At 35.2% G+C, this 25,113-nt stretch overlaps 1 protein-coding gene across 12 annotated transcripts in view; it reads left to right on the top strand.

Annotated features, from left to right (window-relative positions):
- The window catches only part of MCTP1 (multiple C2 and transmembrane domain containing 1), a 512,471-nt gene that overhangs the window by 286,730 nt on the left and 200,628 nt on the right, over nucleotides 1–25,113 (top strand). For 7 of the 12 annotated variants that reach the window (XM_054512926.2, XM_045898745.3, XM_064596390.1 and 4 more), the window contains exons 6-10: nucleotides 1,676–1,714; nucleotides 10,376–10,435; nucleotides 15,824–15,901; nucleotides 20,931–21,101; nucleotides 24,088–24,218. In XM_054512926.2, the coding sequence (XP_054368901.1) occupies nucleotides 1,676–1,714; nucleotides 10,376–10,435; nucleotides 15,824–15,901; nucleotides 20,931–21,101; nucleotides 24,088–24,218 (479 nt within the window). The remainder of the gene's footprint in view (nucleotides 1–1,675; nucleotides 1,715–10,375; nucleotides 10,436–15,823; nucleotides 15,902–20,930; nucleotides 21,102–24,087; nucleotides 24,219–25,113) is intronic. The other 5 variants (XM_045898712.3, XM_064596388.1, XM_064596391.1 and 2 more) reach the window with 3 other exon arrangements.

Raw genomic sequence — 25,113 nt, 5'->3', positions numbered from 1 at the left:
GTTGCCTTTCAGTGATAAGGGAGAAGGTGGTGGTGGTGATGCTGATGACAGTAACTCACTTAAGATCAACAACAAGTATTTATTACATGGCCACTACATGACCATCTCCACAACCCAGTGGTGGGTTTTGTTGCTTCAAAATAAATGGCACATTAGTACTTAGAAAACATATAAAATATTTCTATAAATAGTGTTTGATAACAATGCTTTGCTTTCCTGGCTCCATTCAAAAAAAAAAAATTAGGAATTATTGTAACCTTAGGAAATCTATCACTCTTCCATATTTTGGTCAATATTTAACACAGAGGATATACAGGGAAAATATAACTTATAAAACCACTATCTACAAAGAAGATAAGTGAATCCTTATCTTTGACAATTTTATGATGTTCTCATTTCCTACCATAGAACTTCTATGTAATTCCATTGTCTTGGTTTAGGCCAAAGGTTGTCTTCTATATGACTTAATCTTATATTAAAATCTCTCCTTTGTTGTATTTTTGTAATTTATGAATAGTTTCTGAAATAGTCCTGCTTTATAGTAAATTCTGCTGAAGGAGATATATTTCTTAAAGGCACCAGTATGCTTCCTTGATGTACAAATATGACTAGCATTTCAATCTCTATATTCTTTTCTCCAAATAATCCCTATTCTCTACTTCATCGGCCTTAAAGATAAGAGAGGTAAAGAGGGTTAATCAGGAAGTTAATACCTCAGTGTTTACTGAGAAAAATGTAAAACTGGAGAGTAAATAAAAGATCTTCGGATTTTTATGACTTACTTTATACAAGAGACCACTGATCTTGGGCACTCATTAAAGATCTCCATTAGCCTTAAATAACTTGTAGCCATAATTACTTCTTACTATGAAACACACAGACAGAAAAAAACTGATTTAAGGGGCACCTGGGTGGCTCAGTCCGTTAAGCATCTGCCTTCGGCTTATGTCATATGATCCCAGGGTCCTGGGATCGAGCCCCGCATTGGGCTCCCTGCTCAGCAGGAAGCCTGCTTCTCCCTCTCCCACTCCCCCTGCTTGTGTTCCCTCTCTTGCTGTCTCTCTCTCTCTGTCAAATAAATAAAATCTTAAAAAAAAAAAAAAAAAGAAAAAGAAAAAACTGATTTAAAGGACATGTTATGGCTGAACATTTAGCAGGAAGATAGACTAATGTAGCATTTTTCACAATTGAAAACATTTGTAGACCCCAATATAGTTAAAGATTAACTGGAAGCAGAGATAATTCTAAGATGCCACCAAAACGACAGACTTTTGAACATGTTTGAAGAGAAAAGTTACCTGGTAAAGTCATCGTACATCCTTAACCTCCATCACCAAAGGGAACAATTGCCAATCATGAGACTCAATAAGAGGTTTTTTTTTTTTTTTTCTTTTCCCCAACCAATAATTAAGATATCTCAAAATTTCCATTCTATTTAAAAATACTGTCTCATTTCTGTCTACAAAAGAATAAAGCAAATGAACTCTCACCAGAAAGACTGCTTGAATGTTAAAGGTGCTTCTTTTAGCTGTGTGTATGTGATAAACAAGTTTTGTCTTGTATACTTGTTGCTGGAAACTGCCGTTTAAATGTTAAGCTTTCTCTAGAAAACCGCTGGCTGCCCTATTCTGTACTTGAGTCATAAGATAATGAAAATGCTTTATTTCATTTACAGACAATGCTAATGAGGAAGAGCTGGAAAAGATCAAGTAAGGTAATGGCTTAGCATGTGATCTTTCAGCTTTTCTTGTTGAGAAGAACTATCAGCTGCATTTCCAAATCTCTCTCACACCTCTTCAAACTGTACTACAGGATTTCATCACTCTTGTTATTTTTTTCCCATAAACTTCAAGCAAATCATGTGATGCTTCTTAAGTAACTAGAAATCACACTGATCACTCACATCCACATCATCCTCTTACTAATGCCTGGTCCCCTTCTCAGCATCATTCTCAGCATCTGGTTTCTGTTGTGTGTGCCACAGGGTCTAGAAAATGTCTTTGCTCCAGATCAGGAATAAAATGGCTGGGTTAGGGTAGAGACCAGTCCAGAGAGAAGGAAGATTCATGTGACTCTCTGTCTTCGTCCACTGAAAATTGAGTCTGAGGTTCTGTAAACTCAAAATCCCTCTAGTACTACGTCTTTGGAGTCTGTAGCAAGAAGAGTTTTCCATCATGGCCTCTTCTCACTTCAAGAAATAAATGGCTCTTGGGAGTGAGAGGAGTTTATGGTTCCTGTAACCTACAAAGACCTGGCTCTTCTTATAACTTGTAAAATATATAAGATCTAAATTAAGCTTCTCATTTGTTCAGTGGTGGTACCACTCTTGGACACAAATAAATACCAAGATGAAACTGACTTTTATATGCAGAGTCCTTGAAATAAAGGGATTTTATTTGTAAAGATCTTCTTTGTTCAAATTTCTGTTTAAAAAGTCAGTATTCATTTTTAATAGTGAGTAATTTTTTTAGACCCTGGAACATGACAATCATTTTTTTTCCCATTCTGGTTGAATCATGCTATTACTTAAATTTTTCTTTAATTTTGTCATTTTTATTACTGTGAATTTAGACAATACATCAAAATGTTTTTGTATGTATGATAATGTCTGAATTTGCTTTAACAAGTATTTCTTACTGTACAGTTTCTTCTCAATTCTTATAGTATTAATGACTGCAAGATAACTTGGCTCACAAAAAGGTCAGGGCCACATTAAAAATCACCTTTATATTTTAATAAAGTGAAAAGCATTTTTAAAGAAAGTTGCTGAGTATTTTGACTTAGTATTCACTGTGTTTTTTTATTGACCAAAATAAAGTTTCAGAAAGTCTTAAAGAAATGTTTGCACTGTTCATGTTTGTATTACATGTTTTTCTTTGTAATTGTACTTCAAAATTAGTATTATATGAAAAGTATGTATTTTTTAAAAGTGATATAATTTGGCTTTCCTCATTCTGTGTCTATATTATGACATACCTGTGTAAAAATGATATAATACATTAATATATATCAATATTTTCTCTTCCAGATGTAGTTAAGACATAATGCTAGAGCAGGATATCGTATTTAGTATTAATTAGTAAGAATGATCTATTTTATTGTAGTATAAAAGAAAGAATAAATATATTCTTCTTTAAATAATTCATATTTAAATTCAATTTTAATGATAAATTAAGTAAGCATAAATCCACATCTTTTCCTTTGGTCTGCAAAAAAATTAAAATGAAAAATAAACATCTGTTCAACACTATTTTTCCATCTAAAATTCTTAAAGTTTTAATTTATTATTAATAAGCCATTTGTACATTCAGACTGGTACATTTTTCTGGCTCACCATTGAAGATACAGAATTCCCTGTGTCTGGCTCTGCACTTATTGGGGTACTTGGCAGATTATTTTTAGCTTGTATGGTAATATGTCTTGGGGGTTTTTAGCCTAAGGGATTTTCAGTTGTATAAAATTTAATAGGGATATTGAATGCTGAGTAAAGGAAAATCAGTTCACTCATTTAGTTTTTTTCTATGAGAACATACTGAACACCTGGCAATTCATTCAAATCATCACCGTCCCCTAAAATATTTGCTGTATTCATCCATATTAGTGTGATAAGAACAGAGTGTCAAATTCAAAATCCGGGCATTATAACTTCAGTGACCACATAGTCCGCCATCCTTCACACACACTGAAACTGCTTCCCCAGTTCCATCCTGCAGGGATAAAATGAAGAAGGGTGATGTTCAAGCAGATTGTGCTTCTGGAGAAACTAAGGGATGAGTGGCTATACTAGGTAGCATTATGTATTACTATGTTACCATTTTGTGGAAATGTATCCCTTTTCTAATTATTTCAACCTTCCCCTTAAAGGTCCTTGTGTCTACATCTTTTTCCTCTTTCTTTTTGGAAAAAGGATATAATTTATTTGCATTACATTTAAACATAGGTATTTTATATTTGATACAACTGTCCTCAAAATCAAAGGTGAATTTTTCATATAAACAGGTCATTTTCATCTTTGGAATCTTGATTCATGAGAATGAGGTCTCCTGCTTTTCTGTAGCAGGGCTTTGATATGAAGCCTATCTGCGAGTACCAATGGTGATTATAAAACCTGAGAATTATGAACTTTGTGGCCAAGACTTAAATATAGTCGGATAACGTTGCTAGATATTCTCTCTAGTACAGTGTTTTTCTTCCTCTTCTTGTTTTCTTCTGTTTTCAGAAGTGACGTAACCATAGAGAGGGAAAACTAAGTTGACATAGTTACTTTTTAAATATGCACATCTCCCTGGTATACAAGCGAATCAGGTCATGGAGTTTCCCATTACTTAAATATCTGTTCATCATTTTCGTCATCTTGCCAATAATCGCCTCTTTCCATGGAAATTATATTATTTGTGGCACTCTTGTAATGCAGGATTGTATATACTATTGAAAACAAGAGCTGAATAGCCAACTTGAGGGCAGGAAATTGTAACTGCTGCTCAGGACTGACCTACATGTTATTTAGAGTAATTGTATTACCATCCAGTGACAAGTAGGAAAAGAAATACACCTGCATTTACCTCTGAGAAGCAAGACTGTATAAAATACATGCTATATTTGAATGGTATGTTAACCAGTAAATAATTATGAATTCCATCATATCTCCTCTTCTGGGGATGATAACATCCTTTAAAACTCTCCTTCTGATTTTCCACAAGCTTACTTTCCATGCTGCACATTTGTAATCCTGCCCCACACTCAGCTGTTAAAGAAAAATGTTATTTTAATAAGAAAGGGATCAATGTCTCCCTAAACTTGGGCAACTGAATAATTATCCTGGTCAAAGAGTTATACTTACATGACAAAATGCATTTGGCAGAGAAATGGTAATGCTTTGAATTATTGCAATATTTTATTCTTTAGAAGAAGCTTATCATTGATAATTTATTCTAAGGTTAAATTATTCAACAAGAAAGTTTCATGAGCTCAGAAGAGAAGATGTATATGTGTTTTGTGAATAAATTTTGTGGGGTCAGTCAAAAAATAGAAAAAAATAATGAAATAATTGCCTCTATCAGACAGAAGCAGAAATGATTTTACACTAAATCGTGTGTGTGTGTATGTGTTTTAATGGAGAATAATTAGTTTATCGATGAGTGTGATAATAAGCTTATGTGCTTTCAATAAATCACTTTAATTACATGAGACATAACCATTGTGATAATATAAAGATATACACACTGCAATTCATATTCTCAACAATAACAGTTTAGAAATGTTTTAAGAAGAGTTCATCCTTTGAATAATATAATATGGACTATGTGATCATGTCTCATTAGCATATCTTCTGTTACTTGATGGCTTATTTTTTTAGTAATATATCTTTTTTATAAAGATTTTATTATAATCACTTAGCATAATTTTAATGAACTATAAAACACTTTATTCACTGGTGAACGAAGCAATTTTTAATAAGACTTTTGGCAAGGATATTGTTAATTTAAACTAGAGAACACTTTCAACTCTAAGTCTGCAGGGCGTAGTTAAACCTGACACCTTGGATGACACATTAAAAATGCATCAGTGAAAACCTCTAAGTGCTTTAATTTAGGAAACGCTAGAGAAACAGATTAACGCATTTTTAAGTATCTCATACAGTCTGACATAGTGAAAAAAAAAAGTCATTATTTAACAATTATCAGGTTCTTTCTCCAAACACCTCATATCCTGATAATAAATAGATGATTTTTTAAAACCTGCAAAACACGCAAACTTTCTTGGTCATTGACTCTCTCAACTGTGAGTCATCCAAATGGCTTTTCAAATTATTATGCATATATCTTTGAAAAAAAATTAGATGGTTTACATATTTTCAAAGGAAATATATAATTCTTTTAGAAATCCCTACCACTGTTTATACTCCCAAATCTGTATTATTTGCTATCAAGTCAACCTCATAACTAAGGCTTCTGAGATTCCAAAATGCAGCAAAGGGCAAATAGCATGAGCATTTCTACTATAAAAGACTATTTTTACCTCAATCAACTAAACTCCTAAAATTTGTAGTAAGTTTATTTAAAATAGAGATAGCATAATGCCAGTAAATATTTGATTATCCCACAAAATACATGGAGCCACAATTAAGTTTTATGTTGAGATTATTTTTTTCCTTGCTGCTTTGACAATATTTTCCCATAGGTATAAAATATCATACATTCTTATATATTATAATTCATAACTACCGGGATTTGCTGTAACAATGGCTTTACATGTATGTGGCCACTCTTGTTGAATTTTTTAAATATTGTGGGTCCTTGAGGGAGCCAATCTGGATGAGTTGGCCCAAAGTGAAAGGACAACATGTAATCTCAAGCAGAGCGTGAATGCCATGACGCCTGCATGCTAGCCCTAAAATGTTTAATTGTGGGGCCATTGATTGGCCTTCACATTGTTAATATGTGTTACCCAGTAAGCTGACAATTTCCCAAGATTCTTTCTGGACTGATCAAAGGGCAGGAACCAATACAACTTGGCTCCAGGATAATGGAGCTAAGGGTTGGTTTGCAAGATTCTATTGCCTCCTAATTCAAAGATATATATTTGTATATATATAATATACGTCAGATATATCTAACATATATATGTATATATGTGGTGTATATATATATATGCATATATATATATATATTTAATTGACTGTGACTGAGAGGAGATTTATTGGTTTGAAAGTCCCCTAAATATCTACAGTGAAAATAAATCATTTTGTGAAGATTCTGCTTTTGAAGCCCTGGTTGACAGCAGTACACACGCACACATGTATGTGTTTCTACACGCACACTAACACACAAATAAAAGATTTAAGTTAAAATTTCTAGGAAAATGAAAGACAAAGCAAGGCCAGCCTTCAGTTACAGGGCATGTCCTCTGGGGAGCTGAGATGGTCTGTCTCTCGTCGGAAATATTTAGGTGGACAGTTGGAGTTGCATATTTGTGTTTAATGAGTATAAATGATATGAATGCCAATCTGAGTAACCAAGAAAACAGGAAAATAGCATTTCAGCGCCATTTCTACTTCATGCCTCTGTTTTCAGTTACATAACGATCAATAGGCATATCCAACTTAGTGGGAGCATCTAAGAGCCGTAGCTTTGATAAACAGTGATTGCAGTCAGACCAGGAAAGCCTACGAAAATTATTTACTTATGGATTTATTTATTTTTCACCTCGTAAATGCCCGAAGAGTGATTGAAACAAGGAAATTGTGCACCTATTGAAATATGCTGTGTAGTGTGAGTGCTACCTGACTTGACCTTCACATTTGAATCTCAGGCTTCAAATCTGTGGTGAGTGTTTGAGAATTGAGGAATTGCTGAGTTATAATAAACATGCAAAGTGTTTAAAGGCCTGTACACATTAAGACCAATAAAAAATATCACTATTAATTGAAGTTTAGTGGCTAATCCTTATTCATCTGATGACAAAGTCCTTAAAGGTTTTTATGATTTATTTAAATAGGAGGCTAAAAAACAGCAACATATTCACTTTGTTAGGAAAGAAATGAACTGTCCTTTAGTTTTATTTCTCTGGGAAAAAAGTATATCTTTTGGATTTTTAAATTTAAAATCTTGTTCCTTTTTAGATTCATAGTAGGATTTTTGATCTTTGAGGATAAATGTTCTTAGTGTATATTGGTGTTTTAGAGGCAAAAAGTAGATTTAAATAAGATTTTATCCATGGATCTTGCTACTTTCATAAATTCAAAGCCTCAGCAGAAATAGTCAGCAATTCATTATTCAGGATAACGTCAGTAATTTTCCTCTATCAATTTGATGCCTCTGTTTTTGTGTTTTGCTTCCTTTTGCTCTTCCTTTATAATTTTAGCACTTTTAAAATGGTACTTTCCTTCCCTTATCAACCTCTTGTCTCAATGGAGACTGAAGTATAACTAAATATCTACAACCATGATTGAAGACCAGTCTTCTCTGAAATTCACAAACAGTTCATTTGGTTTTTCTTGCCCTCCTGATAAAATCACCTTTTTTTTTTCAGAACTCTTTATCATAATGCCAGGTGTCTTATTATTGTTGTTATTATTAGAAATTCTCATGAAAGAAAAGCCTTGCCTCATCTGCTGTGGATTTTATATTCATCAAGGCAATAAATGGCATAAGGGTCCACAGGAAAATTAAGTTGTTCCATTTGAAATAAAGGCCTAAATTTACATGAGAATGTAGGTTGTAAAATGAAATATAAATTTTAGTTGATGAATAATGACAGAAGTAATTAAACATGGCATGAAAAGCACAGCCTAGGGACCTCGGTGGATCCAAATGTGGCTAATATTTTTGTTTCTTAAATTTTAACAGAGAAACCTATATTCTAAATTTTGATCATTAAAACTCCCCCCCCCACACACAAATTTCATCAATCTCATCTTGCTCTTTGCATACTAGTCACATAATTAGATCATTAACCTCTGTATTCATCTGAGGAAGCAATGGGAAGTATGGAGTTGGTACATTTTCAATATTAGTCACTTTAGACCACCTAAACTTTAAATGAATTAACAAGACTTTTAAATGTTTAATGGTCATATTATTTGTTATAACTGCCTTGAGTCTAAAGCCAATACTTTCACATCCATTTAAGTTGCCTTAGTACATTTTACATTAAGATAAAACTCACTCTTAGTTGCATAACTTGTGTTATTGGCTCTGGGGAAATTATTTGTGTAAGGAGACTTCAAGACTTCTGTGTCTTTAATATGATACTTTAAAATTTTTTCCACGTGTTGTTAAACATGCTACTTAATTACAAAAGAGTTGGAAATCAAAGAAGGAGAGAATGGGTAATACAAAAGGAAAAACACGCATCTTTTGTAAAAGCTAGAATGAGATTTTTTCACATTAAACAATGTACAGCATCGAAAAAGACTGCAATCATTCCATCTAAGGTTCATGCCCCAATGTCCAAATGTAAATATGTTTCTTAAGAGACTTGGTGTTTTTTCTTTCTTTCTTTCTTTCTTTTTTTTTTTTTTTTTTTTTGAGGTACTGATATGACAGTGTGCTAAGTGTGACAGATGAGAATCATAGCTGTAAATGTAAATGAATTATAGCTTTGTAGTGCCGATAAAGCGATGTCTTAAACTCCGGACTTTTCCCCAGTCACCTCTGACATTAGCCATGTTGTCTGACCAAACCCTATGCAGGGAACTTGGGAAAGTGATCTTAATCTTGTTGAGAAATAGGTTTCATGTTAAACAAAACAAAACAAAACAAAACAAAACAGGTAGATTGTATAGATGATCTCTGATGTAATTCTAGTTCTAAATTTAAATTATTCAACTTGCTGCCCACCCTAAATATTTTAGTTCACTATTATTTTCTGATATGATTTTTGGTATCATGTTTGGAAGGAATATCTATACCTAACCAAATGAAACTCCAAGTGACTAACAATCAACAAATTATGTATTGAGCACCTACTATGCAATAGGCATCATGTGAGGTGCTGGACTACTATCTTAGCTGCTAACGCAAAATCACGGAGTAATCAAATAAGTTACAAAACTTCATCTTCTCCATCACAGTGTCCATGGTCAATACTGCCCTGTAAGTGTCCCCAGTTTCCCATAATTTTACCATAACTGACACCCAGAGACAGGATGCAAAACATTCAAGTGTAAAGGATGCATGTAATGCAAATGTTCTCTTTAAAAGTGAGCAACTATGGTTTTGATTTCCTAAAGTTGAATTGGTTTCACTTTATGAAAGTCTGAGGATTAGTAATAAAATATCCAACATGAATCTGTGACTTTGTTTTCAGCCCGGTTGCCACCCTGCTCAGTATTCATTTCTTGTCAAAATTATTTTTGTGGAGCTCAAGTTAACTTACATTATCTATATTCTATATTATATCATAAAACTAGGAAGTTTTTAATAAGGCATTAAACCAAATTTGACTAGGTGTGTGTTTATAAATAAGATTTCTATTGTCATTCTTTAAAAATACTCTGAAGGTCTATGGTGTTAACTTGTTTTGTTAAAAGGAAAATATTTTCTGACTTCCTTCAGAATCTTACAGTTTGAACAGTCGTACTTTCTAAAATAAAGTGTTAGACTCTGAGATGTAATAATCAATGATTTAAGAATAAAGAGGTAAGTAGATTCTTAAAAATGACAGAAAGAATCCTTTTTAAACTTACTACCATTGATACCGGATAGGAATAAGACAAAAAACTTCAATTATTCAAGGGAAGAAAACTAAGTTTATAAACATCGGAAGGGTCATTAGGATATATAATTTTGGCTTGTTCATTTTGATTTTGTTGGGCTAATTAAGTATTCTCAAAAACACTTCAAAATGTAGCTAAATATTTGTTTGTTTTTAGGATCTCTCAGAAAATGAAGTGGTTGGATCTTATTTCTCTGTGAAGTCTTTCTTTTGGAGGGTAATGTCTAAATCCTTTATATTAATATTCTTGATTTTGGTTTTGAATAGTAATTTTGAAAGTTAAATATGGAATAAGAAATTCACTTTTTGAAATAGGCTCTCAGAAAAATGTATTCAATTGGCCTTTTTTATTAACTTTTATTCCAAGCCATTTGGGTGACTCTTTCACTTCTTCATTTGTATAAACTAAGAACTTCATATACCGAATATATTTTTTTGAAGTCAGTTCCTTCTGGGACCAAGTTTATCCCAAATTCTTGCCAGCTAGAGGCCCACAGCCCTTCCAGGAAGACGACGGTGCTGTCTAGAGGGTCCATTCAGTTTCTTTTTTTCCTTTCTTGTAAAATCTGCTCCATCTGTTTGAGAAAAATTTACTTCCATTACAGTGATCTTATACTATATACATACTAGATAATCAGTGTTCTTTCTTTGGAAAAAAAAACTTATGAATTAGAAAACAGCAACTCTGCTTTTGATTTAAATAAAGAAAAAAGTGAAAATTCTACAGAGAATTTGTTTTAAATGCCATTGCAATTTAATGTTATTTACTCTTTCATGACTTACACACAGCGAGCTCTGTCATCCTTTTTGCTCTGCTCTAGTTCTGCATTATGCACAGCACGATTTATTACAAATGCACTTACTAGTTTGCTGAGAGTTTCCTTCTTTCTTTGAAAATTCACATTTGGTACATGATTACCTAGCAATAGATATTGCAGAGAAAATGCTATACTTGTCAGGCCTTGCCATTTTCTTTCCTCGGCTCTAAAACTGCTCATGACTGAAAACTACCTTTGCTCTTTAGAACTTTAAGATTTGTTTTGGTGTCTTTTAAGCAGACTGGCCGGCACTAGATTAAGTCATGCATCAAGCCAGTATAAACCACCTCTCTTCATCATAGCTATGCTCCCTCCACGCACACTTTTTTTTTTTTTTTGGCGGGCTTTTATTAATGGGAGCTTATTTTAATTATTATGGAATCTTCATTTCCTTTCAGTCTACTGATGACTGCCTTCACTGATGTTATTCTGTGTCTTTGCTAAAATAATAATAATTTCTTTGATATGTTCATGCATTATCCATGAAAACACAGAGCGACTGCTGTTGAATTGTCACATTATTTAAATGGAGTTTGGCTTTTGGCAAAAATTTAGTCTCTCTTTTCTTGAGACTCACAAGTATGGTAAATTCATACAGTGTACTTCTTTGCCAAGAGAGCAGAATTCAGGAGTATTCTGTGTTGAATCTGTTCTATATGCAGGCAACGTGCAAACTGATCATATGAATGAAGCCTTGCTACAAGGATCAATTGCATAAGTAATCATTTTTAAGGGTTTCCCTTCCAATGATTCTTTCAACAGCTTTCCACTTTGCTACTTCCAAATTAGTATTCCATGTACCAGGACTTTCTATTTGGTTGTGTTCATCTTTAAATATTGTTTTTTTAATCCTTAAATATTCTGTACTAACCTTTCTCAATCTCTTGCTCTGTCTCATTTTAGAATAAGAAATACAAAAATTTAAAATATAACTTTTTTGTATTTGAGGTACAGTGGTCTAAGCATTTGTTGAGTCTTCTGAGCATTTATTGAGTAACTAACAAAGTGAGTCATAAAGGCAGAACCTTTAGGGCTCATTTATTTTATCACCGAGGAAACTAAGGCCCAGAGAAGGGATGCCATTGACCTTATGTACCTAAAAATGGGATGACAGATCAGGAACAATATTTTTCTTTCTATGAATATCATAGATATAATTGTTTAAAGCAACTGAGTTCCTTGCAGGTCAATGATGAATACAGATGTGATGTAGAAATAGAGTCCTTCCCTTAGTTTGTCTTCACTGACCCCCTTTCAGATTCTTCTTGCATTATGTAACACTTCTCCCCCACAGCTCCTTAACCCACTGATAAATGGATGTGTTTAAGGGCTGTGGTGTTGCTATGTTTGAGGTCCCATCTTACAGAATCTGAAAACCCATGATCCAGTCTACTTTGGATGAGTATGATCCTTCATATTCACATTCAAAGGTCCTCTCATAACTGACCTCATTGCTCTTTGCCCAGGTAATATTTATACTGTGATTAACGTTTAGAGGAGATGTGGATGAAGGGAGGTTTTCGTAGACATTTTTAGATATGCAGAAAACCTAAATAGCTCAGATAAAATCTTACATGAGGAGCATGTGTGTGCTTTGTGAGTTTTTATCAGCTTATTTATAAGGATCAATACATGTGTCCTGGAGAGAGCAACTGAATTACACCAAGTGAAACTGAATCCTGGTGAGAACTTGCTTAATAAATGTCAAGGCTACTTGGTAGATCTTACTTTTCTTGAGAGCAAAATAATAGAAAAGACTGAAGTGATACAGAGATATTCTAATTTTCCAAAGGTATGACATTTATAATTCATCAACATGACATCTTAGGACACAAAACATTAAGCAGTGGGTATGGCAATTAACCATGTTTCTCATGAAGGCAACAAACATTATGTGAAGCCACTTGAATTACCCTAAGTCAGAATTCATTGAAGATTTTTAACGTCCCATTAAGAATAATAACAGTGCAATTGCTTCAAATATTTAGTACATTTAAGTTTTTCCCAGTTAACTCCATTGACCAGACATTTAGATTTTCAAGACTGAGAGTTAATTGAACAAACCATGTTATGAGAACACTATAGTAAATTAAAGAGAAAAGATTGTTTAAATGGAGAAGGGTAGGCTATACCAGGATACCACATATAGAAATGGAGAAATGGATCATAATATGAAATGGGCCCAAGAGAGTGCACAGAATACAGAACGGTTAGGAACTTTGTCAAAGCACCATCTTAGGGTAGGGTCAAATCAAAGTGTGGTTGAAGGAAGACCCTGCAGACCAAGGAGAAGTATTGGTTCTATCAAACAAGAATGTTATCCTGTGCTGAAGTGCTTATGTTCTGAACAACTCAACCATGTATGACATACACCCAAGAAAAGTGGAGGTATTATTTATGCCTTTAGGTAGGAAAGTAAGACCCTCAGAAAACAATGTATTTGTAACATTTAATTAAAAGTCTCAAAAGAAAAAGTGTAAGTCAAACCCAGGACTCGTTATTTCTTTACATCATTGGTGGAAACCAATACATTACTTGAGCAAACCAATAAGATTACAACATATATGATGATTTTCTATTACTATATAACTTGATCAAACATCGTAAAAGCTTAAGAACTTGTGTTGGCCACAGTTAAGTTTAGAGATGGTAGTTAAAGCATCTGAAGTAAACATAAATAGCTTCCTGACACCTTAAGTTGTTTCAAGAAGCAACAGAAATAAGAAAGAAAGTTTAAGGATAAAAACCAGGAGAGTTTCTCTAAAGATTATAGTGCTGTGAATCATCTTCTAAGAAAAAAGGGATCGAAGCCTTATTATTACATGAGGCACTTTAAACTAGGCTGGACAAAGCCCTGGAAAGGTTTTCTGTAAAGGCAATCCTGCTTTGAGAGGGTGGATGGACTGTAGAACAAATCTACTTGTTGGACTTCATCACCAAGGAGCAATTCACTAGAATAAACCCGGCAGGCAAAGGAAAAGATAGACCATGCCTGTGCCTGGGATTGAGCTAATAATTGCTCCACACTCCAGGCTTTGCAGCACAAAACAGCCATTCTAGGCTGTCATTATCCCTTCTTTGTAGTGTCTCGTGGATCATTTTATTAAATAAAAGCATGTGCACCTCTGTGCTGAAAATAGAGGTGAGCTGACTCCACACACAGCTATTGTAAAGACACACTGATGTCTTTCACTCCAGTTTCACAGGGTCTGGGTCTCATTTGGAAGGATTAGGTTGTATACAGGTAATAAAATCCAAGATAACAAAAGCCAAGGATTATTTGCACATATCAGGGAGAAGATTAATATGACTGAATAGTTTTTAGCCACATGGTAAATCTAGATAGATTGGTTTGGTTTTGATCTGTTTTTTAATCAGGATCTAGAATAATAGGATACCTCCTTCTATTAGTGATCTGTTTTTTTCAAGGAATTGAATTAATAAGCTTTAATAACCAGAATTGAAATATAGAAGTGTTCTCAATTTACTTATGAAATTCTATAACTTCACCACCTTATTAATAGATGCTAGGCGATAATTCATGATGGAGCACAGTTAACTCTCCTATGCTTTACGGAACAATATATGCTAGAGTTATTATCACCTGCCAACTTTTGCTTCCTCTAAGCCCCTGATTAGACTTCCTCAATAACTGATACCCGTGGATATATTTTATCTAAACAGGAGTAAAAGTATTTCAACAAATCCTGTACACGTTATTTCCCTTTTTGTTTTTGTATTATGAATCTCTTAGGCTTTGTTCTAAACATGAGATATACTGGGGAAAATGATCAATTAGGTATCAGCAACCACAGATTCAAATCTCAGCCTTGCCAATCACTAACCATTTGGCTTTGAGTAGGGTATTTATCATCTCTGTGCCTCAGTTTCTTTACCTTAAAAATGCCTGTTATGAAAAACACTGGAGTATGAAAACCCTAGCACTTAAAAGTTGCTCAATACATGCTTATTTCTTAGTGTATGATCTAACCTATCTTTCAGATTGGCTGAATCTAACCCTCCCTGTTGATGTTCTCATCTCATGATAATTTTATTGTTTGGAAATTATCTAGATGCTCTAGTCATTTGATACAAACTCTTGGCTTATCATGATAATTTCCTTCCAGTATTTCTTGTTCAGCTGCATCTTTCTGAATCCATCTCTTGCTGCTCTTTGTCTTAGCAACAAAGGGACTTTTTTGTTGCTTTCTTAGGCACAAGGGCAACAAAGAGAAAATGGGGTAGATCACATGGGGCAAAATTTCTCTGTTCTTTAGAGATATCTCTTTAATCATTACAGAAGATTCGCATGTGGGATGCAGTTAAGGTGATCATAGTTGTTGCCTATCCATGTAACATGTATTATTCTGGGGCCTTACCACTTTTTTGACATTGGAAACAGTGTCCTAAATATTCTGAAGCAGAGTCTTGGGGAAATGATTCTTTGCATGATTTCTCTTCCTATGTTTCTTTTCGCTACCATGCTTATGAATGAAAACCTGAAACACTCCAGCAGCGGTCCATCACTGTTTAATCTCTGTCCTTTTTTTTGACCACTGTGGTATTATGCTGCTAAAGAAAATGGTGGCCGGAAATTATATTATTGCACTGGCATTTATCTTCATTGTGCTAGAAGACATTTTCTGACAGTGACTTGGGGAGCTGATACTTTTTTTTTTTTCAAATAATGTGTTTTTGAAGAGTAATGCTAAACACTGATTGAAATGAGGTGTTGATAGTGCCCCCAAAGCTTTCCTGTACAGCTCTGATCATTCATCTCCATCCAGACGTGCGGCAGGCCTGCTCTTCCTGTCCTGGGCTTCTGCAGAGCAGAGCTTCAGAGTACTTATGACCAAAATGCACAAGTAAGTTCGATTGTTCAGTTTGTTTATTCCTTCTGAGCTTGCATGGGCTGTGAATTCTCATGGCTAATTTACTGTTCTGAAAACCTATTCCCTATTCTAACTTCTTTTATGCATATGAAGAGGAATTGAATCTTGAATTCCTTGTCAAGGAATAATATGCATAAACGAATATTCTCCTTAAGATGCCATCTCACCCATTCTAAAATCTTACTAATGATACAGGTCATTGACTAATTGCCTCAGAATTTCAAATTGGTATTGATACCTAGTGTCTTGATAGTCTTGATTAAGTTTGAACTTGGATGAATGAATGTTCCTTAGGAGAAGGATCTCAGACTTCAGTGTGCATGAGGATCACGTGGGGCGCACATTGGAAATACTCGAGTAGCTCCGCTGCACGAGAACCGAATCACATCCAGGACGGTCAGGCCCATTGATCTCAACAAACTGCCTGCTAAAATTTGGGAATTAGTCCTTTAAAAGTTCAAAGGTTATTTCCTCCTTTTGCAGTGTTGGTTCTTCACTTCGAAGCTAGGTTGTTTTTCCTTTTTCTTCTTCCTTCCTATTTCTTTCCTCAAACAGAATTCTCTTTCAACAAGGACATAATTGAAAACATCTCAGATAACTAAATCCCAGCTCTAATATGTTAATTTTATTGAGAGATATCTTGGATCTAACACTCTTTCCATTTAGGTGCTCAATAAGCAGTTTTTGATTGACTAATTATCAATACTTCAATTAATATATGTTATTTAAGTACATCCTATGAGAAAAAAAAAAACGCTAAAGGAAGGAAATAATAAATGAACTTAACACAACTTGGCAGCAGGCTCCTGCTTCTCTCTTGAAATTCTCCAAATATCCAGACCAACCTGCTATCCTAATCGGTAAATTTAGAAACAGGACTGAAAGACTTTAATTAGCATATATGGTATCCATGCAAGAGAATGGATAATATTCACAATTATAGTAATTAATAATAGTAATGAGAACATAGGAGAAGGCCAATGCCTATGACCCTTAGAACTTTTAAAGCAGGAGTTCGCACCCTTGAACATGCATCAGAATGACCTTGAGTGAGGGCTGAGTAAACCAGAGCTTCTGATTCTGTTGGTCTGGGGTGCGGCTAAAGAATTTGTATTTCTAGCCAACTCCCCGGTGACATTGATGCCATTGGTCTGTGGCCCACACTTTGAGAACTTTGCTATACAGAGGGAGGAAACTTTAAATAGAGCAGCAAGTGACTCAGCAAGTATCTTGAAGAGCGTTAACACTAGTGGTTTTCAAAGTTTCATTTTTTTTTTATAGTTGTGGAATTCCATTTGTCACCATCCCTTCAACGAGCTTCCCGAAACTTGATTTAAAAAATTAATAAAAGTGATAAATGACTATCTTAAGCAGGTTCAATCTTTTCTGTTTATGGGATATACTGTTTTCTATTCAGGCCCCCCTACCCACAGACACCCTTAACCCCCCTTTACTCCCTCCCCCCACACACACACAGAATAGTGCTCTTAGTACACTTGGAGCTCTGGAGTACAGTCTGGAGAACCACAGGTAAGAAAACTGAGGCGCAGGGATGCCTGGGTGTCTCAGTCAGTTAAGCATCTGCCTTTGGCTCAGGTCGTGATCCCAGGGTCATGGGATCAAGTCCTACGTTGGGCTCCTTGCTCAGTGGGGAACCTCTCCCTCTGCCTGCCGCTCCCCCTGCTGTGGTCTCTCTCTCTCTGACAAATAAATGAATAAAATCTTTAAAAAGGAAGAAAGAAAAAAAAAGAAAACTGAGGCCCAGAGAAGGAGCTACATGCCTAAGTCACATAGTCAGAAATTGCTAGAAAGATGCAAGTGGGTCCTTATGTTAAGTCATTGTCTCTTCTCGTACTGGTGGTGTAGCTTTCTATCTTCCCCCTTTACCTTATAATTTTATTTCAAGTTCCTATTCTTTATACTTAGACTAAATATTTATCCGTTTCATGACTATGCATTAATCAAATCACAAATGAATTATGGAGCTTCTTTTTAAAAAAAATTATTTATTTATTTATTTGAGAGAGAGAGAGCACAAGTTGGGGGGTGCAGAGGCAGAGGGAGAAGCAGGCTTCCTGCTGAGCAGGGAGCCCAACATGAGGCTGGTTCCCAGGACAATGGGATCATGACCTGAGCAGACGTTTAACTGACTGAGCCACCCAGGCACCCCTTATGGAGCTTCATTTTTAACAAATAAAAATATTGAAGATGGAAAAATTCCTTTTAAAATGGTATCTGGTTAGTATGCCTTTGGGACCCCCTCTCCTTTTTCCTTTTAATCTTTCATGCAGTTCACCTTAATTCCCACATTCATTAACCCTGTTTGTGTGAAGCAGTATTCCTCTTCCTCTCCCTTGGCTTTCCAACTCGTTTTAGGAATATTCTTCCAGGTTATAGAAAAGAATTTTGTAATGAATGGCAGTAGGTAGAGCCTCCATGAAGTTCATTTTATTTCTATGAAATCATAAAGGATCCCATGGAAAGCATTCTTTCTCCTTCCCACCCTGTAAGTAAAGTTCCTGTTCTCATGTAAGAAACGAAAGGAGGGGCAAGCTAGGAAGGGTTTCAGACTCAGTACCATTCGAGAAGCTAACTTAGCATTGCTAATTGAAGGTGCTACGTAGCCTAGATTGTACCCACGTTTAATGTGACTGAGTGCCCTGTGAGACTTCTACTTCTAGAGTGCCTAGAAAATGTTATTAAGTATATCCATCAACAAGCTGAAGTCTTGTAAGTATGAATGCATGTGCTCCTACAAGAGAAAAGTAGAAGGTGATTTCACATATTACTGTGGAGGAAAATCTAGACTGGAATGTCATTTCAAATATAACAACTCACCTCCCTGGAACATACAAACATTAGGAACATTATACTTAAATCATGATTACTTTTAAACCTAGGAGAGAGTCTCCACCCCAAAGACCAATATTGGGAGAAGCTCAGGAATAAAGGTCAGAAATACTGGGTTCTAGTCAAACATCCAACATCTATTAGCCCAAACCACACTGAGCCTCAAATTCCTCATCATTAAAATGGAAATAGCAGGCCTTGTCTTCCTACTGCAGAGGGTTTTAGTGGGAATCAAGTGATATAATGCACACCCATGCACTTTGAAATTTTATAGCTCTATGTAAATGGGTTGTTATTAACTCCTTGGCCTTTGCTAAGATAATTATTTCTTCTTACTTATCAAAAATTCATTTTTCCTTCCTTCTTTGCCACTTACATTCCTTAACAAAACGTTCAGACCCAAAGTTTAGAATCTGTTTTTCTAGAGTCGGTAGTTAGAGGCAATCTCAAGAGCGGCAGAAGTGGTTAGATAGATAGATAGATAGATAGATAGATAGATAGATAGATAGATAGAAAGAAAGATAACAAAATAAATGAATAAAAACACACTGTTATCTATTGCTGCATTATATATTAATAAGTAGCATGAAATCTTAGAACCCCTTCAAGGTCACTTGGTGCAATAAACTTTTTAATCTGATAAATCCTTGGTTCAAACAAAAGCCAATGCAGAGAGTCAATGTGTGAAACAGACGAGAGCAGAGGGACTCTAGCTGAAGTGGGGCATGGAGTCCCGTGGAAGTTACAGGTGCTCTGTGAAAGTCCAAAGCACCCCAGAACACACTTGAACGCTGCTCTCGGAGCTCACAGAGGTATGGGCTGTGTAGGTGCAGTCTATGTTGATATTAATAAGGCAGAGCCACCAGGCAATGTTGTTCAAAATTTGGGGATCACCAAGGCAGGGAACCAGGTAATGCAATTTATAAAGATTTCCATTAAAATGTTCAAATATAAAAAGTATTGCCTTTTGAAAAATGTAGTTATCATTTTCCTAATAAAAGCAACCTGAAATGCATTACTTTTCATGATAGATAAAATGGCTATGGCGTTAGTGTGGTAAGGAAAAAAAGCAGGAATTCAAAGTGAGAGAGGGAGTTATACAAAATAGGCTATAACTTTATAATGTTAATGTTGAAGGAATTGGGCTGAAAGCAGAGTTAATCTATAATTTAGAAATGGGGTACTTTGAGGTGGAGAGACATGTTGAATTTCTTCATGAAATGACTGTAAGTGAAAAAAAACATGCTTGACAATATAGTACCGCTTGGTTCTGAATCCAAATCGAAAAGATTTTTAACATCTTAGCTACTTTGATTTGTTGTATGTGCTGTTTAGTTCAAAAAGATTATACAGCCATTTCTGGTAGGCTTCCTAATTTTCAAAAATTGTGACTTTGTTCACTGGCTCGAATATTGTGACTTAGAATTGAGCATAATAAAAATCATGAAGGGACATGTTCAAGAACTAGAGTGAGAAGTAATTTCAGAAACATACCCACCAATGTAAATCACATATGTAACTTTTAAAATTAGTGATGCAAGTTTCAGCATAAGCAAGACACCTCAGATGGGCATATTGATTGCGTTTTCTGTTCTACAGAACCTTCCCTAGTGCACTGGAACTCCGTTGTCTCCTAACGTAGCAACGAAGAAGGTTTTTAATTGTCTGCACAGAACTCGTAACTAACCTTACAACTAAAACTCACTACTAAAACCAACTGGTAACATGAAAAAGAGATCTTCAAAAACCATAACTAATTACAAATTAAATATCGCAGTGTGGATGAGGCCTTTGGTATTTATATTTATTTTTTACATATTTTGACACTGGTGTGTTTGACACACAGGCATATATTCTCTGGCGTTCTTCAAGTATCCACATCTTGTGATTTTAAGAGTTGGAAAACGACTTTATTTTGAGCATTCGCCTCTTTTAAACAGCAACCTTAAGTTTATCATGAGATGATAATTTCACATTTATTGATGGTTTTATAATTAATAAATAATCTGTAAGTTATGTTTATTTTTTTAATTGTTAACTACCTTTTTTTTTTTTTTTTTTTCAAAAAATCGTAACAGGAGAAAGGGTAATGCCAAATGAGGTATTTTGGTTCAAAACTCAAGAGGCTAACTCTGTTTTCCTTTACCAAAAGTTTCAGACCCAAAGTTTACGTCTATCAGACGTACACAGAAAATCACAGCTTTGGAGAGGAATAGTCAGCATCACTTTGATTGAGGGACGAGACCTCAAGGCAATGGATTCAAATGGGTTGAGTGACCCCTATGTGAAGTTCCGGCTTGGGCATCAGAAGTATAAGAGCAAGGTAACCATATCTCTTTTGTGTTCCTGTCAGTATTTGGCAGGCAGTGGTTGGTTAATGGCCATGCTTTGGGAGATGAAAACACTAGATACTTTCTTAAATGCTTAACAGAACTTCTTTCGAACATCGGGTCAGCAAACCTGACCAATAACTCTACTGTGGCATTTCTTACTTAATGTGCTGTGTGACCTTGCGTGAACTACTTTCCTGTCTCAACTTCTTTATCTATAACACAGGAGTTGAACGTATCTTTAAAGAAAAAAAAAAAAAAGCTGGAACAAACCTAAATTGATGACTGGCGCATAACATGCTGAGTGGAGTGTTGGCTACTATTATTATTATAATTATTAACTGGTATCAGTACTACAAATAGCATTATTTTACATACCATGTAAAGATACTAAAAGTCTTTGTACATTACTCTGAAACATTTTATCCCAACTGACTTACACCAATGCAGACTGCAAGTTTTTTCCTTTATTTATTTAGAAAACAAACGGCCAAATTCCTGCTCTCCATACTAGCGGTGTGCCATGGGGCAGGTTACTCTGACTCTCCATGCCCCAGTTTCCCCATCTGTAAAAATGAGAATTAAAATAATGCCTAGGGACGCCTGGGTGGCTCAGTCGGTTAAGCATCTGCCTTCAGCTCAGGTCATGATCCCGGGGTGCTGGGATCGAGCCCCGCGTCGGGCTCCCTGCTCAGTGCAGAGCCTGCTTCTCCCTCTGCCTGCCCTCACCCTGTTTGTGCTCGCTCTCTCTGACAAATAAATAAATCTTTAAAAAAATATAAAAAAAATAATGCCTACCTAATAATGTTATTGAGAAGACTGAATAAATATATGTTATGCATGTCAAGGGCTTGGAATACTGTCTCATCCATAATTAATACTCAATAAATGGTAGTAGCAGAAAGAAGATTAGAAGCAGTAATAAGTATATTGTGTAATAACAATTATATTAGTAGTAATAATATATTATATTAAAGTCATCTTAGTATCATATTATTGAGAGAGGTAATAATAATTAGCAAAGGCCATAGTGGTCATAGTTTATTTGTGGCACATGTCTTATCTGTGTTGTATCCAAATACAACCTTTTTGGGGGGCCTGTCTGGCTCAGATGGAAGAGCATGCAACTCTCAATCTTGGGGTCATGAGTTTGAGCCCCACATTGGGTGTAGAGGTTACTTAAATAAATAAATAAAAACTTTAAAAAAAACGAAAAACCACAACAAAAACAAATACAACCTCTTAAATGGTCAGCTTCTACAGCTAGTATTCATCGCTTGGGACAACTCATCATATCTGTCTTGTCTTAAAAATCACATTCTACTTTGATGGGAATATCTTCACTTTGACATTATCATTTTCAAGAACTTTTGATAAATAGCCTGCCTAGGTTCCTTCTGGCACAGGAAGTTTTCATCAGTAACTAGGTAGTTAGAAATATCACAGAGCTGATTCATTAGTAGGCAGTGAGAACTGCTCACAGGCTGATTGGTTACCTTCTTGAGTGCCCACATGGAGGGGCAAGGCACCACTTCTGACCTGAAGGAAATCATATAGGGAAGACAGCCCTTAAAAAGGAAACTGAAAAATTAGGCTCTTAATGGCCAAATAAGGAAGACAGACCATTCCCCAAAATACCATAGAAGTGCATCTGAACCCAATAATGAGAGGTTTGAATTATCATAGGATCCTCTAGTGCCATCTTTTTTTTTTCTGCCATGGACTTAATAATATATTTTAAAGAAACTACTGATTCCAAAAATAGGTACCTATAGCCACTTCTGTCTTGTCCTTTATCAATTAACATCATTTCCATGTTCTGGTAGACTTAAAACATTACTTATTTTTATAGTTCTGCTCTTTAGGTATGAAATATGAAACTCAGCTATGGACACGTGTCTCTCTTTGCTCTTTTTTTCATGATATATTGCTGATTAATTTCAGATTATGAACTTTAAAAATTGTGATTCATTTGTATTACCTTTGCCCATAACATACTTCATTGCTTTCGAAGTCTTTACATCTGAAGATCTGTCCCTTATACATTCAAAAGAGAAAAGGCCACTGCATGCCCTCCTGCTAAAAAGAAAGAATAGGGAAACAAATATGAATGTTGTTTAACCCAATGGTGAATGAAATTTCAAAGCACATCAATATGGGTCACTCTATTTCCTTGATTCTACCAGATGTCTTATCTGAATACTTAAAGTTACAAAATTGTATTTCGAATAAGATAACTTTTTTGTATTTGCAACATAGAGATTATACACACACACTCATATTAATTCACAAACATTTTTTGGCATGTTGTTTTGGGGAAGAGATCTGAGGCTCTAATCAAAGACCTGAGTTAAAGTCTAGATACTAAAACGTCGGTCACTTCAACTCTAGGTCTCAGTTTCTCCAGATATAAAATGGAGATGAAACATCAGTGCTCTAATTCTAACATAAATGTTTGCCTGACCACCCCAAAGTTACTTGCTGTTTCCTCCTGCTCCCATAGAACTTCATTGTCTGGAGTTTCTTCATGTATTCAGCTCAGAATTCCCATGTGTGCGGGGAGTAAGGGGGGAAAAAAAACCCTGGGAATCCACATCTCCCTCTATTATGAGATGACAGACTGTGAGTTGTGTCTTTGTGCATTAACCAGTTATGTAAAATAAATGCTAGTATCTGAGTGAGCTATTTCACTTATAGACTATTTGCCTTTTCTGTATAATTCATACGTCTCATCTCTTATTCAAGATGACAAAGGGGTGCCCTTTGGTTTTCAGGACATATCCTCAAGGGTTCCTTCAGATGATATGCATTAAAGATACTAGATATCTAATGACTCATTTCCATCATTTCTGGAAGCTTTTGTTCAAATCTCACACATGCTTTTCTAGATAGCACCTTAATTTTGATTTAATGCCTTGAGTTAAATTTTTTTAAAAGACTGATATTTATGTGACAACAATTACTTTTTTTGTTTTCCAGATTATGCCAAAAACCTTGAATCCTCAGTGGAGGGAACAATTTGATTTTCATCTCTATGAAGAGAAAGGTGGGATTATTGATATCACTGCCTGGGACAAAGACGCTGGGAAAAGGGATGATTTTATTGGCAGGTTTGTACGATTTGGCATTTTTGGTTTACCCTAGAGAGGGTGAATGTTGGTAAAAGGATAATTGCTTTATGTCTGGTTATAGTAATTGACCTTTACCATTTTGAAGGAAGGGATCTGACCATGGTGAAGCAAGGCTTGGGCCAAGGGAAAAATAGATTTGAAGACTGACCAGTAGGTGGCAGTTTTGACCAGTTGATGGGCAGGCTATCTGAATTTGATATCTAGAAATTTTCTCCAGGTGTCAGAAAATTGTGTGTAAAAGTTATGGGAATTGAGAAAGAGGAATCTCATTTCAGGCAGGATACTTAAAGAGCACAGTCATCATCTGTAAAGTGATCTGAGATAATATTACTTTTCTTAAAGCATATTGTGAGACAATAAATGCATTGTTTCCTACCCCTCCCTACAAGGTAGAGAAACTTTGTAATCTCTTAGGAGTTCATAAATCTGTAGAGTTCCCAAGTTTTAGTGATGGCAGCATGTAAGGGATGCAGATCCATGTTAACCTAAGTGAAGAAAGAGGTATCGTGAGGCTCAATGACATCTCTCCACAAAGACGAGGTTATTTCAAATGACTGCTTGAATTCTGTGAATTGTTTTCTTGCTTTAAAATCTATTTTTATTTTTTGATATGTGTGTATCTTTGTGGCAAAACACATCAAAACCCGCCAATACTAAAATAAAGCATAATGTACAGAAGAGTTTGTTAGTTTAGAATATTCTTTCCTCATTGCAGTTCACATGAATTCCAAGTCTCTAAACATACAGCCTGAAGAAATGCATACATACCAATAATAATCAAGGGCATTTTATGCTAGAAAAGCAAGAATCCAACCCAATGTGTTTATCTCTTTGTTTGTTTTTTGTTGTTATTTTGTTGTTGTTGTTATTCTGA

This window comes from Mirounga angustirostris, unplaced genomic scaffold (genome assembly GCF_029215605.1).
Source record: "Mirounga angustirostris isolate CCGP_5_RB_7025 unplaced genomic scaffold, mMirAng1.0.hap1 SCAF_7, whole genome shotgun sequence".
Classification (NCBI taxonomy): Eukaryota; Metazoa; Chordata; class Mammalia; order Carnivora; family Phocidae; genus Mirounga; species Mirounga angustirostris.
Note: the sequence above shows the minus strand (reverse complement) of the source record. Positions and strands in the feature narration are given on the sequence as shown.